Source organism: Gopherus evgoodei, chromosome 3, assembly GCF_007399415.2.
Source record: "Gopherus evgoodei ecotype Sinaloan lineage chromosome 3, rGopEvg1_v1.p, whole genome shotgun sequence".
NCBI classification, from domain to species: domain Eukaryota; kingdom Metazoa; phylum Chordata; order Testudines; family Testudinidae; genus Gopherus; species Gopherus evgoodei.
In genome coordinates, this window is record NC_044324.1 from 78,108,556 (window position 1) to 78,123,561 (window position 15,006).

At 39.3% G+C, this 15,006-nt stretch overlaps 1 protein-coding gene across 6 annotated transcripts in view; it reads right to left on the reverse strand.

The window, feature by feature from the left end:
- The window catches only part of RNGTT (RNA guanylyltransferase and 5'-phosphatase), a 425,454-nt gene that overhangs the window by 79,805 nt on the left and 330,643 nt on the right, over positions 1-15,006 (reverse strand). For all 6 annotated transcript variants that reach the window (XM_030555911.1, XM_030555913.1, XM_030555914.1 and 3 more), the window contains one exon: positions 10,234-10,300. In XM_030555911.1, the coding sequence (XP_030411771.1) occupies positions 10,234-10,300 (67 nt within the window). The remainder of the gene's footprint in view (positions 1-10,233; positions 10,301-15,006) is intronic.

Genomic DNA, 15,006 nt, shown 5'->3' on the forward strand with positions numbered 1-15,006 from the left:
ACATCTGTACCCTAAAGTTCAGAGTGGGGAAGGAACCTTAGCGTCCAAAATATGAGGGTTAGCATGAAAACCTCCAAGCTTAGTTACCAGCTTGGACCTGGTACTTGCTGCCACCACCCAAAAAATTAGAGTGTTTTTGGGCACTCTGGTCCCCCTGAAAAACCTTCCCTGGGGACCCCAAGACCCAAATCCCTTGAGTCTCACAACAAAGGGAAATAATCCTTTTTCCCTTCCCCCTTCCAGGTGCTCCTGGAGAGATACACAGACACAAGCTCTGTGAATCCAAACAGAGTGACTCCCCCTCTCCGTTCCCAGTCCTGGAAACAAAAGCACTTTCCTCTTCACCCAGAGGGAATGCAAAATCAGGCTAGCAAATCCAACACACACAGATCTCCCCCTGATTTCTTCCTCCCACCAATTCCCTGGTGAGTACAGACTCAATTTCCCTGAAATTTCCCAGAAAAGAAAACTCCAACAGGTCTCAAAAAGAAAGCTTTATATAAAAAAAAAAGAAAAAATACATAAAAATGGTCTCTCTGTATTAAGGTGAAACATACAGGGTCAATTGCTTAAAAGAATATTGAATAAACAGCCTTATTCAAAAAGAATACAAATCAAAGCACTCCAGCACTTATATTCATGCAAATACCAAAGAAAAAAAACCATATAACTTACTATCTGATCTCTTTGTCCTTACACTTAGAAACAGAAGATTAGAAAGCAGAAACTACTTCTCCAAAGCTCAGAGAAAGCAGGCAGACAGACAAAGACTCAGACACAAATTTCCCTCCACCCAGAGTTGAAAAAATCCGGTTTCCTGATTGGTCCTCTGGTCAGGTGCTTCAGGTGAAAGAGACATTAACCCTTAGCTATCTGTTTATGACAGGAGTAGCGCTAAAATCGGTATTACCGTATTGGATTAGGGTTAGTGTGACCGCAAATCGACGGTGTTGGCCTCCGGCGGTATCCCACAATGCACCACTGTGACCACTCTGGACAGCAATCTCAGCTCGGATGCAGTGGCCAGGTAAACAGGAAAAGCCCCGCGAAATTTTGATTTTCATTTCCTGTTTGCTCAGCGTGGAGTTCTGATCAGCACAGGTGGCAATGCAATCCCAAATCCAAAAAGAGCTCCAGCATGGACTGTACGGGAGATACTGAATCTGATCGCTGTATGGGGAAACAAATCTGTTCTATCAGAGCTCCATTACAGAAGACGAAATGCCAAAGCGTTTGAAAAAAAAATCTACAGGCTACACGGTGCTGCGTGACAAGCGTTTAACGGGAAGCCAGAGACTCAAATGGACGGTCATGGAGGGAGGGAGGGGGTACTGAGGACTCCAGCTATCCCACAGTCCCCAGCAGTCTCCGAAAAGTATTTGCATTCTTGGCTGAGCTCCCAATGCCTGTAGGGTCAAACACATTGTCCAGCGTGGTTCAGGGAATAGCTCATCAATTTACTCCCTCCCCCCCACGTGAAAGAAAAGGGAAAGAAATCATTTCTTGACTTTTTTCAATGTCACTCTATGTCTACTGAATGCTGCTGGTAGACGCAATGCTGCAGCAGTGAAGAGCAGTATCCACTCCTCTCCCCTCCCCGGTGGCAGACGGTGCAGTAGGACTGGTAACTGTCCTTCTTATCAACCCGTGAGTGCTCCTGGCTGGCTTCAGGTGAGGCTGGCCGGGGGCGCCTGGGTGAAAATAGAAATGACTCCCGGTCATTCCCAGTAGATGGTACAGAACAGCTGGTAACCGTCTTCATCATAGCAACTGGCGGCTGAGCTTCAATCCTCCTCCTCCCTTTCATGTGAAAAGAAAAGATTCTGTACTGCCTGGACTATCATAGCAGTGGGATGCTGGGCTCCTCTCCCCCACACTGCTTAATGTCCTGCCTGGACTATCATAGCACCAGGAGGCTGCCTCCCCCTCATTTTATGTCACTAAAAACTCAGTATTTCTTATTCCTGCATTCTTTATTACTTCATGACACAAATGGGGGGGACACTGCCACGGTAGCCCAGGAAGGTTGGGGGAGGAGGGAAGCAACGGGTGGGGTTGTTGCAGGGGCACCCCCCGGTGAATGGCATGTAGCTCATCATTTCTGCGGGATCTGACACAGAGCAGCTGTACTCTCTGATACATTGCTTCTCTAGTACATTTGCCCCGTATTCTAGATAGGACTGACTATTTTTAGAAACCATAAAGCAGGGATTGACTCGGGGAGTCATTCCCAGTTTTGCTTTTGCGCCCCCGGCCGATCTCAGCCAGGGGCACTCATGATAGCAGCAGATAGCACACAAGGACAGATAACCGTCATCCCATTGCCAAATTACACTGGCAGCAGACGGTACAGAACGACTGGTAATCGTCTCTGCTATCATGCAAAAGCAAATGAATGCTGCTGTATAACGCTGGAGTATCGCCTCTGTCCGCGGCATCCAGTACGCATACGGTGACTGTAAAAAAAAAAGCTGAACAGGCTCCATGGTTGCCGTGCTATGGTGTCTGCCAGGGCAATCCAAGGAAAAAGGGCGCGAAATAATTGTCTGCTGTTGCTTTCCCGGAGGAAGGAATGACTGACGACATTTACCCAGAACCACCTGCGACAATGATTTTTGCCCCATCAGCCACTTGGCTCTCCCCAGAATTCTAAGGGGCGGGGGAGACTGCGGGAACTATGGGATAGCTATGGAATAGCCACCCACAGTGCAACGCTCCGGAAATCGATGCTAGCCTCGGACCATGGACGCACACAGCCGAATTAACGTGCTTAGTGTGGCCGCGTGCACTCGACTTTATACAATCTGTTTTATAAAACCAGTTTATGTAAAATCGGAATAATCCCGTAGTGTAGACGTACCCTGAATGTTGGAATGTTTATCAATAGAGAGAATTATTGGCTCCAGAGTAGGAGCAATGTGCTAGCTTCACTCATGTAGTCATTTTCTAGCCCTTGTATGAGAAACCATCAACAGTCTTCCCAATTAATGCCCTGTCTCTTTCTCCTTTTTTTGGAAAGGATAGATAAGCATTGGCAAAACAACTTTGGCATTATCTGTAGACATCTTATTTTGCTGAACCAGTCAATCAGACTTCAGGTCTGGATATGATACTTAGACTGCAGTAGTGGTTGGGATATCCTAAATATGGACAAAGGTCAGGTGTGCGTGCTGATGTTGTTTAATCTGTCAGGAACATGCTATGCCATTGATCACGAGGTGATAATGACTTGCCTGTGGACCACGGCAGGGGTGAATGGATTTGTACCTGGATGGCTCTATTCTTCTCTTTAGAGGTCATCCAAGAAGGTAGTCTGAGACAATTATTATTTGCAGGAAGACTTCTGTTGTTGGGATTCTGCTAGGTTTTATTGCCTCTCTTGTTCAATATATATTTGAACATGCTGAGGAAGAATGAGGCAGTTTGGGTTCCAATATGGGGTTCTGGCCAGTAATTTGCCCAGGGTGGAGTTGCAGTTTAATTTACTCTCTCTCCCAACATCCACTAATGCTGCTCTTTAAAGTTCAATAAAGCTACAATCAGTGGCTACTTAGAGATGCAGTTCAAGCTACAACTTCATCCTACACAAATCACTGAGCAAAACACTGCTATAGGATACCCACTAGCCCTCACCAGGGTCCTGGAAAATATGCATAAATTTTCCAAAAGTAGTTTTAAAACTTTGATCATCTTTCCAGTAAGATGGGAGCACAGAACATGTGGATACAAAAAGTGAATATCACATCTCTATGTCCAAAATATACTTTTTCTTCATAACTGTCGTCTTGTTCTATGAAAATTACCTGCTCCATTTTGATCAAAGTAGTATTTATTATGCAACTTCTTAATAACTACTCTTAAAATAAATAATCTTGTTTTAAAATAGCAGTAATTAATCTTCATTCAAATGGTAATTTAATGTGTTAAGAGCCCAAAGTGAAACTGGTCATTAACTGAATAGTGAAGACTGCCAAAAGATTCATTACTGCTTAATAATGGAAAATGTACTGAATGATTTGTTTTAATCCCAGAACCTACTACAGATTGAACTGCAAAAACTTTCAATCCTAAAAAAAATGTTTTGTGATCTTATTTTCTTAAAACATTATAAGTTATCTTGTGCAAACATGTACTGTATTTCAAAACTCATTTTAAATTTAAAACTATGAATCTTTTACTTTAAAAGGAAAATATATCTGCAAATGTATCATGAAGAATACTTATTCCATAAGCATTACTCGGGGCAGTTCATAAAATTACTACTGCATATGCTGGTGTATTTAATGTAATTACTCTTTCCTGGAACAAAATTTCTATGATAATAGCATTGTTTAAGATTACTAACAATATTATAATATAAAGGGATTCTGGAAAACTCAAATGGTAATTATAAATGACTTCACTAAATTATTTTATCTAGTTGATCATGATATCCAGTTACAGAAGCCTTCTTAGTTTCATCTAGTTTGTGAGACTTTAAGAGATATTTAATGGACAAATCACAAATACTTAACAGAGAAAGCTGCAAATCACTGAATTCACTCAAGGCTCAATTCGTAGCCTTTTCACTTTCCTAGATGTTAACAGCATAAGCTGTTACTATTTAGACAGTATATACATCACACACTAAATATACATAAAAGCAAAAATGTTTTATAACGCCTTTGAACAGATGCTAGAGTTATATGTTAGACTGAAATAATATAATTTAAAAACAACTAAAATGCCATTGAGTACTAACCTTAAATTAAGCCCATTACCTCAATATAACCTTTAAAAAAGCAGTGCTTTGAAAAATAAATGGGAATTTTCATAATAATTGTTTATTTGATTTCCAGATTTTCAGTTCACTTATTCCCCTCCCTCAATTAAATGACAGGCCATGCCAACCCTTTGCATTAACTATCAAACATTCCTCACATGCTTGCTTAATATAACAATATAGATATTAGCACTATCTTCGTTCAGTTTGCCTGCTGTTAGGTTCTACAACATAACTTCCTCAAGATCAAGAAAGCCACTAAATAGATGACCACAGGAATAAAAACTGCAAACCCTTAAAATTACTTGCTCCAGATGAAGATCGAATGCACCAAACTACTAAAGGTATGGAAATCAAATTTATGCATAGAAATTTCTATTGAGTTCTCCAGATCAACCAACAACCTTGAAAAGAAAGAAACTATATAGAATTAAGCTACATTAAAAAAATAAATTAACATTGGATAATAGCCTTAAGAACTCTATATCTAAATGTTATGCTCAGAGAGGCAAAGCATGAAGCCTGTAATGTCTCAGAAATCTCATGGGAGACCAAACCACTAGAAGGAAAAACTGCAGGGAGTTTCTCCTTGTTCCAGGCAGGGGAGCCCTTCACTTCCTTCTGTGAGGCTTCTGATCTATTTGCTACCAGATTTGATAGATTGAGAAGACTCAAGGAAGGTATGCTTTATGTTCCTTCTATATAATGAATTCCAACAGGAAACAGAAGCCAGAAATTGAATTCTATATACAAGATAAGGATCTAATATCTATAGATCATGACTTCCTTTCAGTGGATGCATAGGTACTGGAACTAAGGCTGCTGGAGTGGCACCTCTGGCTTGAAGTGGTTTCCATCATATATAGGGTTTACAGTTTTTTGCTTCAATAGCTCTCAGCATTCCCACTATACAAATTGTTCCAGCACTACTAAATGGATGTCAGACTAGAGATAGGAAGGGGAATCTCTTGATTAAGATAAAAATGGATAAGTCATTCAGACCAAAGAAGGGAACCATCTTATGAGTCACTTGTATTAATGAAAGAAAGATAGCATCGTAACATCATCAGCTCACACACTCTGCAGGCTGAGGACATCACCACAAAGAAAATCTTGAGGACACAAAGAATCCCAGAGCTGTGAATAGGCTAATCATAATCTTCAGAGAATCAAGTTAAGGCTCCAAGAGAGAAAGATGTTCTTCGTCAGGCCTTGATGTAGGAAGCAGTCCTTAGAAAATCAATAACAAGGTAAAAGGATCCTAAAGGACTTTATCTCTAATAAAAGAACACAAAGAATTTTATGAGCACATTCCGATTTCTCTTTTCTTGGAATAAGTCATCTAAAGGGACAAGGCATGTTTGTAACAAACCACATGTTGGGTTTTTCAAATTACTGAGGGCCATTGTCAGGTATAAGATAACATACACTTTTCCTTACTTTTCTTTTTATACTTTTTCTTCCTTGAACTGTGTAATTTGATAAGTGGCAGGGATGCAGGTCACAATCTATACCTTCTCAGAGAGAGTCATGCTTCAAAATGAATAAGTGGGACACTGGTCATGGGTGTCACAGGGAAGCATTTCAGTGGTTGGTGGGGAAACTGGAAGAAAAGAGGGAACTTTCTCCACTGGCTGTTAAAAATCTAGAAACCAAACAGGTTCAATAAAAGATATTTCCTCTCCCACCCTCTCCAATATCCTGGGACGATATAGCTACAACACCACTGAAACAAGCATCTTTACAGATAAAGAATACTTGAGGGTGGAGGAGAGGCTTTTGTTAACTCAGAAGGCAAATAAATCTAGATAGGTTAATTCTTTCATTTCTTGAAAAGCGGACATGATTTCTGGAAAAAGATAAACGGTCATCTGCTAGGGCAGGTCTATACTACGGGGCTAAGTTGGCCTAAGTTATGCAACTCCAGCTGCATGAATAATGTAGCTGAGTCGATGTACCTTAGGTCGACTTATTGCAGTGTCTACACTGTACTGGGTTGATGGAAGAAACTGTCCTGTTGACTTACCTTAAGCTTCTCGTCCTGGTGGAGTACCGGAGTCAATGGGAGAGTGCTCAGCGATCGATTTAGTGGGTCTTCACTAGACTCGCTAAATCGACCCCAGTGGATCCATCGCCCAACGTCAATCCCCCAATAAGTGGAGACAAGCCCCAAGAGTACTTCCAAACTACAGTAATTGGGATGGAAACACCTGGAATACATGATACTGTTCAAATTTTTTTCTGAAGTTGCTTTATTTTCTCTCAGAATTTGTGCTCTCTTCATGAATTTATACGATACAGTACATTGTAGTATATGCAGAGGTATCCTTTGAAATTCAATATTGTATTTTAGTGTGATCGCAGAAGTAAAGTAAAAAAAATATTAATATTTACCCTTGTCTTGGCGACCTAGAAACAATTTTATAATGAACTTAAAAAAGTAGTGACTTGGGACAACAAAGTTTGATTTGGGAGCAGCAGACAGCTCCTTCTTTCTTTCTTTAAATGCTGATATAACGAGTAGTTGATAGATATAGATGAAAGATTTTAAGTAATCCATCATAATGATTTTTTTTACATCAGGTTGTGTACTCACCTGCTGCAAACATACACATTTCACTATAACAGTCTATGAATACCAAGTAAGATAAGGGAGAATGCAATAGCCAACATATTCCAGCTTGTAAGGTAGCTGACATACTGTAGTAGGAAGAGAGCTTGAGACATAAGCCCTTGTATTAGAGGCCTGGTATGAGGCAGGACCTGCTTATGGAATTTGGCAAGAATAGGGCTGATATTGCAGAAATATATATTTTTAAGAAGTGCCAGTTACAGAGTGCTCACACAAACACATTTCGATATTAAGTGGTACCAGATCATCCCAATATTAAGGATGGTACAAAAAAATATTTTCCAAGGATAAGAGGAACACATTGACCCCTTTTAAAAGATAAGGTTAGGATGACAGTTCGTAATAGAGATGTTTTAATTGAACCAACATGTACAAGATGATGGGTGATAACTAGAGACGTCAGGAGTAACTAACTATGTGAAAGGGGCAGTACAAACTTGTTTGTATCAGGGTATAAAGAGGTATCTCAGAGAGAGTATCTTTGGCCAGCTTAGGGAGCAGTGCAAAGTTCCACCATTGAATGAGCTGCGTCCATTGTTGCGAGGATACACATCTTAGTATCCTTGTAGAGTCTGACAGGTGCTATTACCGTGCTTTGTCGACAATAAACCTGGCTGGGTGTCTTCACTGAAAACCGAGTCTGTGGATTTATTGGACAGGTAACTGAGGTCTGCTATCTCCACAGAGCTGTGGCAGCACACTGAATGAACACACACATAGCCAACATCTGACAACACATACAGAAGATGGCAAGCTTCCATTATTTACATTTAATATGGCAGAAGCTAAGGCCTTTTCAGTAAAGAAATCTTCCACATACTTTATTTCCCATTTTAATTTGTTAAAGAAACTATGAAACCAACAAAATACCAGAGACACAGCAGCCTGTGAGGGAAATGTGGACTACTATAAGGCAGGTGCACAATTGGTTAAAGACTTTACTCAAAAAGTAGTTATCAATGGTTTGCAGACAAACTGAGAAGGACATATCTAATAGGGTCCTGCAGGGGTCAATCTTAGGTCTGGTATTATTCAATAATTTCATTAATGATTTGGATAATGGAGTGGAATGTATGCAGATGACACTAACCTGGGATAAATGGGAAGCACTTTTGAGGACAGAATTAGAATTCATAATGACCTTAACAAATTACAGAATTGATCTGAAGTCAACAAAATTAAATTCAGTACATACAAGTGCAAAGTACCTCACTTAGGGAGAAAAAAAATCAAATGCAAAACTACCAAATGGGGAATAACTGAGTAGGTGGTAGTACTGCTGAAAAGGATCTGGGGATTATAGTGTACGGCAAATTGAACATGAATCAACAATGTGATGCAGTTGCAAAATAGGCAAATATCATTCTGAGGTGCCTTAACAGGAGTGTCAAATGTAAGACATGGGAGGTAACTGTCCCACTCTACTCAGCACTGGTGAGGCCTCAGCTGGAGTAATGCATCCAATTCTGGGTGCCACACTTTGGGAAAGATTTGGACAAACTGTAGAGAGTCCACAGAAGAGCGACAAAAATGATCAAAGGTTTAGAGAATCTGACTTACTAGGAAAGGTTAAAAAAACTGGGTATGGTTAGTCTTGAGAAAAGAAAACCGAGGGGAGACCTGATAACAGTCTTCAAGTACATTAAGGGATGTTATAAATCGTTCTTCATGTCCACTGAAGGCAGGACAAGTAGTAATGGGCTTAATCTGTAGCAAGGGAGATTTAGGTGAGATATTAGGAAAAACTTTCTAACTATAAGGGTAGTTAAAGACTAGAATAGGCTTCCAAGGGAGGTTGTGGAATCAACATCACTGGAGTTTTTAAGAACAGATTAAACATCTGCCAGGGATGATATAGGCTTACTTGGTCCTTCCACAGAACAGGGGGCTGGACTAGGTGACCTCTCGATTTTATGACTATACACATTCTGTCTCTGACTTATACAGGAATTTTACCTGCACAAAGATTGCAGGATCAGGCTTTAAGAATCAAATCATAACTAAACATTGACCATTACTATGTACTACTAACGTGAAAAAAGTCTTTCAGTTGTCTGATTTAAGGAACAAGCCCAAATATTTTGCCTAAATTGTCTTGCTTTTGTATGTTTCAATCAGACATTTTACACTGCTTTAACATAGCACTTGGTAGTTTGACTGGAGAATGGTTTATAAATATGTTTAACTAAACTGCATCATATTTTAATTAGACATTTTGCTTGACACTACTTACATTAAATATAGAATGCTTGTGAATAGCAATGACACTTTTGGTGCTGACAGGATCAAAGGCAGTTTTCCATATGGAATAATGAAATAATTCTTTATTCTTAAGGGGCACAGCAATGATTCTTTGGCAAACAGCAATTAGAAGCAGTAAAACTATAGTTTAGCTGATAAATATGATCATTAAGTCATAAAAGACTTTTCAGAAACTGTACAATCCATTACAATAAAGTGTAATAATGGTGTGGAAATAATCTGAAATGTCCTCCATGTCAAAAATAACTTGAAAGAGTAAGAAGTTCAAAAGGTGGCCTTGTTTTGATATGTCACTGACAAGTAACCTTAAAAAAAAAATGAACATGTTGTTTCTGGTAATTAACCCAGAATCAAAAGTAATCAAAATATGATGCAAGAAAACACTGAACTTCTCTGATAGCTAAATATATAAATGTCTTTGGAAATAACTCCAAAAAACAAACAAAAACAAGGAAATTATATTATTTTTTCATTTATTTTTCTTGAAATTATATTGATTCCTTCAAAAATATTTTGAAATATCAAGACTATAATCATACAAGTATTTAATAACTTTCAAGTAAACCAAAAGTCATACCTTAATTTGTGCAAAAGGTCTGTCAAAACTTCCAACATAAAGAAGACCAACATTCTGGGTAAGTAATCTAAAAAAAGAAAACATCATTTAAGACATTGTTTGTAACTAAACACGTCACTGTAACCATCTTTATTGTCATACTGAAAATGAGATAAAATAGAAGTTAACAGTTTGCAGGATAAATTAAAGAGAAAGGACACACATTAAAGATAGAGCACCATAACTTGTGAATTTGTAATTTATATTCCTTCTGTAAGAAGTGCTCCAATAAAGTCATTTCACAATACCTTTGGTGCCCAGCTACATGCAAGAGTGGCAGGGCATACATCATTTCCATGTAGTATGGCTCTTTAGAGTAATAGAATCAACAAAATTGCAATTTTAAAACAACAAAGACAAACAGATTCACTATTCAAAGCAGCAAGTCTAATAGATTTAAAATAGTATCAGACATGCAACTGTAACATTATATAAAGTGATATAACTGAATGAACCAAAGTGACTTATCACAATGCAATCACAGAAAATCTGAAAGAATCTCTGCTGTCATATAATGGCTTAACAAATAATTAACATACCATACATTGCTCAAAACCATTTCAAGAGATTCTGTTTAAAATTTTAAGCCACCATATATTACCAAAAGTTTAGCTAAAAATAGGGAAAAGTGGTTCCAAAAAGTTTGTGTACCCCTGAAAACAAAATTATTTTGATTCCTGAAGCAAGGACAGATGCTACACAGGACCACAAGAGGTCAATGTTACTAAGAAGTTCTGGAGCGCCGAGTGCCAGACGGTGCAATTCCCTGAAATACGAGTGTACAGATGCCCTCAAAGAAAAGCAGACAGCTGAAGGCAATGGAGTACTGTACCACTCACACTACTGGGTTATATTCAGTTGTGAAAAATCAAGTTTTGAATGTAGGTCTCCAACGTGCTGGTCATATGGTTCCAAGGAGAGAGAGGCACATTTGGTAAATATTTAACCATTTCTAACGTTTAAATAAGAGCATCGGGAGCTTGTCAGTAGAGTGGTTAAGTAGTGGTGCCTGAAGGATTAGTAGTAAGCAAAAAAAGGAAATATTTCCCATGACAAGGGTTCAAGGGATATCACTATGTTTTGGAAGAGCTACACAACAGCAGCGAAGTGCGTTTTAAAGGAATTTCAAAAAGATAGTATTTTAGCAGTTGTCATTTCAGAATAAGATACACATATAAGCTGTTTTAATAAAGGCTACAGAAAAGGGAAAAAATGTTTTATAAAGTTATAGGAAGTAGTTGTGTCTATGTTACACTGCTATTTTCTCCACACCAGAAATGCAGAACCATTGCAGGTGTGAGCCTTTATGATTCTTTCAATTGGTATTAGTGAATGTCTACAGAAGCTCATGTTTGACCTTTCCAAAGAAACATGCAATACAACCAAGTGTAGTAAAAGGTTTGTTGGAATAAACTACAGTTTAAACAGCCCTAGCTACATATTTTATTTTACTAATACTAATTTGTTCCAACATCTGTAAAACATGGTGCACGTACTTGCCTTATTTATTGAGACTGATGACACAGAATTACAAGGTTATTACCACTCCATCAATATTAACTACTTTGCCTGAAAAGTGTTTCATTCCTTATCAGCTTTTTATCTATATTCTCATACTGCCTTAATTCAGAATCAATTGCCATGAGATGAAAAAAAAAATCAAGAATCACCTCTTTGTTTAATCTTGTAAATAATAAGCTTTTGTCTAGGGAATGGTATACTGTCTCTGTAGATATCTTAGAAGCATTTGATTTAGTGGATTAATATGGCTAAAGGAACATAACTTTAGTGCTAACTAAAAAAATAATTAAGTCATGTCCCAAAAATTTAATCTCCAATTTTGTTCAATTGTATTAAATCTAAACTCAATGACCATTATATTGGCTTAAAGATCTTATTACTCCTTTTGATTTTTTTTTAAATTCCCTTGCGTCTTTCCTCTGTCAACTACATGCATCGAAGCTATGAGGAAACAAATATTCTGTAGTTAAACTTAGTAAATCAATTTAATACGGTATACACATTAATATTCTACAAGAGTTGCTCCTGGGTTCTAGAAGAATTTGTTAGGAAAAGGAAAGTTTCTTTTAATTCTCCCTTGCTGGAAAAAAGGTCACATCCTTGGGTTCTTTAGTTTCCAAGATTCACCGTCTAAGGCTGTGTTCACACCACAAGTTTTTGCTAATTCAAGTTACATTGGCATATAGCCACTGCAGTTAGTATATCACTTATGCGCATGCATACTTTTCTCCTTGCATCAGTGCAGCACGTACTCACTAGGAGTGCTAGAGTCGATGCACAATGCAATGCATCATCGATAGGTATCCAGTGTACAATCCCCCATCGTTCAGCGCATTGTGTTTTGGGTAATTTTGGCAATGCATAGTGAGGGAGAAATGACTCATGCAGTGGTACTGGGAGCAAGGGATCAACTTCCCATAATGCAGTGTTCTCCATCCCATAATATTCACACCTATTTTTCCCACAAACCTGCATGGGATGTGTTGCTGTCCGACATCTCTTACAGAAACCACTTGTCCATAGTTATCCAAGTGCTGGTGAATCACCCGGGACGCTTCACTGACATCCATGTTGGCAGGTCGAGGAAGATGCATGACACTCGTATCTTTACGAACACCGAATTGTTCAGAGAGCTACAAGCAGGGACCTTCTTTCTGACCAGCAGATTACCATTAGCAATGTTGAAATGCCAATAGTGATCATGGGGGACCCAGCCTGCCCTTTACTCCCCTGCATAATGAAGCTGTACACTGTTCACCTTGACAACAGCAAGGAAAGATTCAACTACAGGCTCCATATGTGCGGAATGACAGCTGCATGTGCTTTTGGTGGATTGAAAGGGCGATGATGTTTACTCACCAGATTGGATAGCAGTGCAAAACATATCCTAGTTGTTATAGCTTCCTGTTATGACCTGCATAATATTTGTGAAACAAATGGGGGAAGGTTGCAGTGGAAGTGGAGTGGCTGTCTGCTGAGTTTGAACAGCCAGAAACAATGGCGATCAGACGAACTCAACGAGGAGTTATACGGCTAAGGGAGGCTTTGAAAGAGCACTTTAACAGCAAGCCACAATAATATGCTGAGGTGTACTGTGTTCCACCCTGGGCAGCAATTTTGGGGCCTATTAGGAACTGAGTAATGCTTGATGCACATCTGTGCATATATTAATGACAGTGTAGCTGTTAATGCTGGAGTTTGCTGTACATTTATGATGACTACATTTGGCACTAGTGATGACTACATACTGGCTAGTGTCATTCGGTTGCACAGTCCAAGGAGCAGCTTACATGCCAGAGGCTGTGCGTGAACAGCCCAGGAGTGGGGGTTCTCACAGCAGAGCAAAGTAAGGCTGGCTCCCAGAGTCAAGGATTGGAGTGAGCTAGCAGGTCACGTTCCAGATAACACCAGAAGGGAATGCAACAGTTACCCCGAGCAGTGGAGCTCACAGTAGTGACCACAGCAGTCAGTGTCCAGCACTGTAGGACAGCTGTTGGAGGACTGTTAGTGTTGATATAAAGCAATGCAGCATCTACACTCGCACTGTATCAGCCTCTATACATTGACCATGGGTCAACACTGCTCCAGAAGGTGGTGTTACTATGCCAGAGTAATGGGGCACTTGCACTGGTGTGTAGTCTGATCGATAGATTATGTATTATGTATCTATTAATAATATTGATTACTTAACATTTCCCAGTTATTATTTTGAGGGTTGATAGATTCTTGTCCCAAGATCAGGCCCAATATTATTAAAATTACTATATAATTGGGAACCCTGATGTGTATGGTTGCAACACACACACTATAGGAGGTCTTCTATATTTACAATAATGTATTAATATATTTAGCAATAAATATAGGTTCCTTGCAGTACTACTGAATATAATAAAGACAAAATATAATGAAGGTAAGGCAATGAATATAATTAAAGGCAGCTAGCCCTATGGGTTACATGTGAAGACACGTGCACAACTAGGTTGACCTATCTTTGTGGTGTAAACCAGGCCTGTCATAACATTTTTCCCAGATCTGGACCTTAGCGTCCAAAATATGGGTGTTAGCATGAAAACCTCCAAGCTTAGTTACCAGCTTGGACCTGGTAAAGCTGCCACCAGCCAGGAATCTATACAGTGCCTGGCGCACTGTGGTCTCCCTAAAACCTTCCCTGGGGGACCTCCAGACTCAGATTCCTTGAGTCTCACAACAAAGGGGAATAAACCATTTCCCTTCCCCCCTCCGGGTGTTCCCTCCCTGGGTTCCTGGAGAGATATACAGAAGCAAGCTCCGTGAATCTAAACAGAGGGACTCCACCCTCCCTGTTTCCAGTCCTGGAAACACAGGTACTTCCCCCCTCACCCAGAGGGTATGCAAAGTCAGGTTAGTAAATAGTAAAAGAGATTTTCCCCCCTGACTTCTTCCTCCCACCAATTCCCTGGTGAGCTGCAGACTCAATTCCCTGGAGTCTCCACTAAAGAAAAAACTCCAACAAGTCTTAAAAAGAAGGTTTATATAAAAAAGAAAGAAAAGGACATAAAAATGGTCTCTTTGTATTAAGGTGACAAATACAGGGTCATTTGCTTAAAAGAAAAAAATGAATGAACAGCCTTATCCAAAATGAATACAATTTAACACATTCCAGCAACTACACACATGTAAATACAAAAGAAAACAATATAAACCTTATTGTCTTACTATCTTTGTACTTACAAC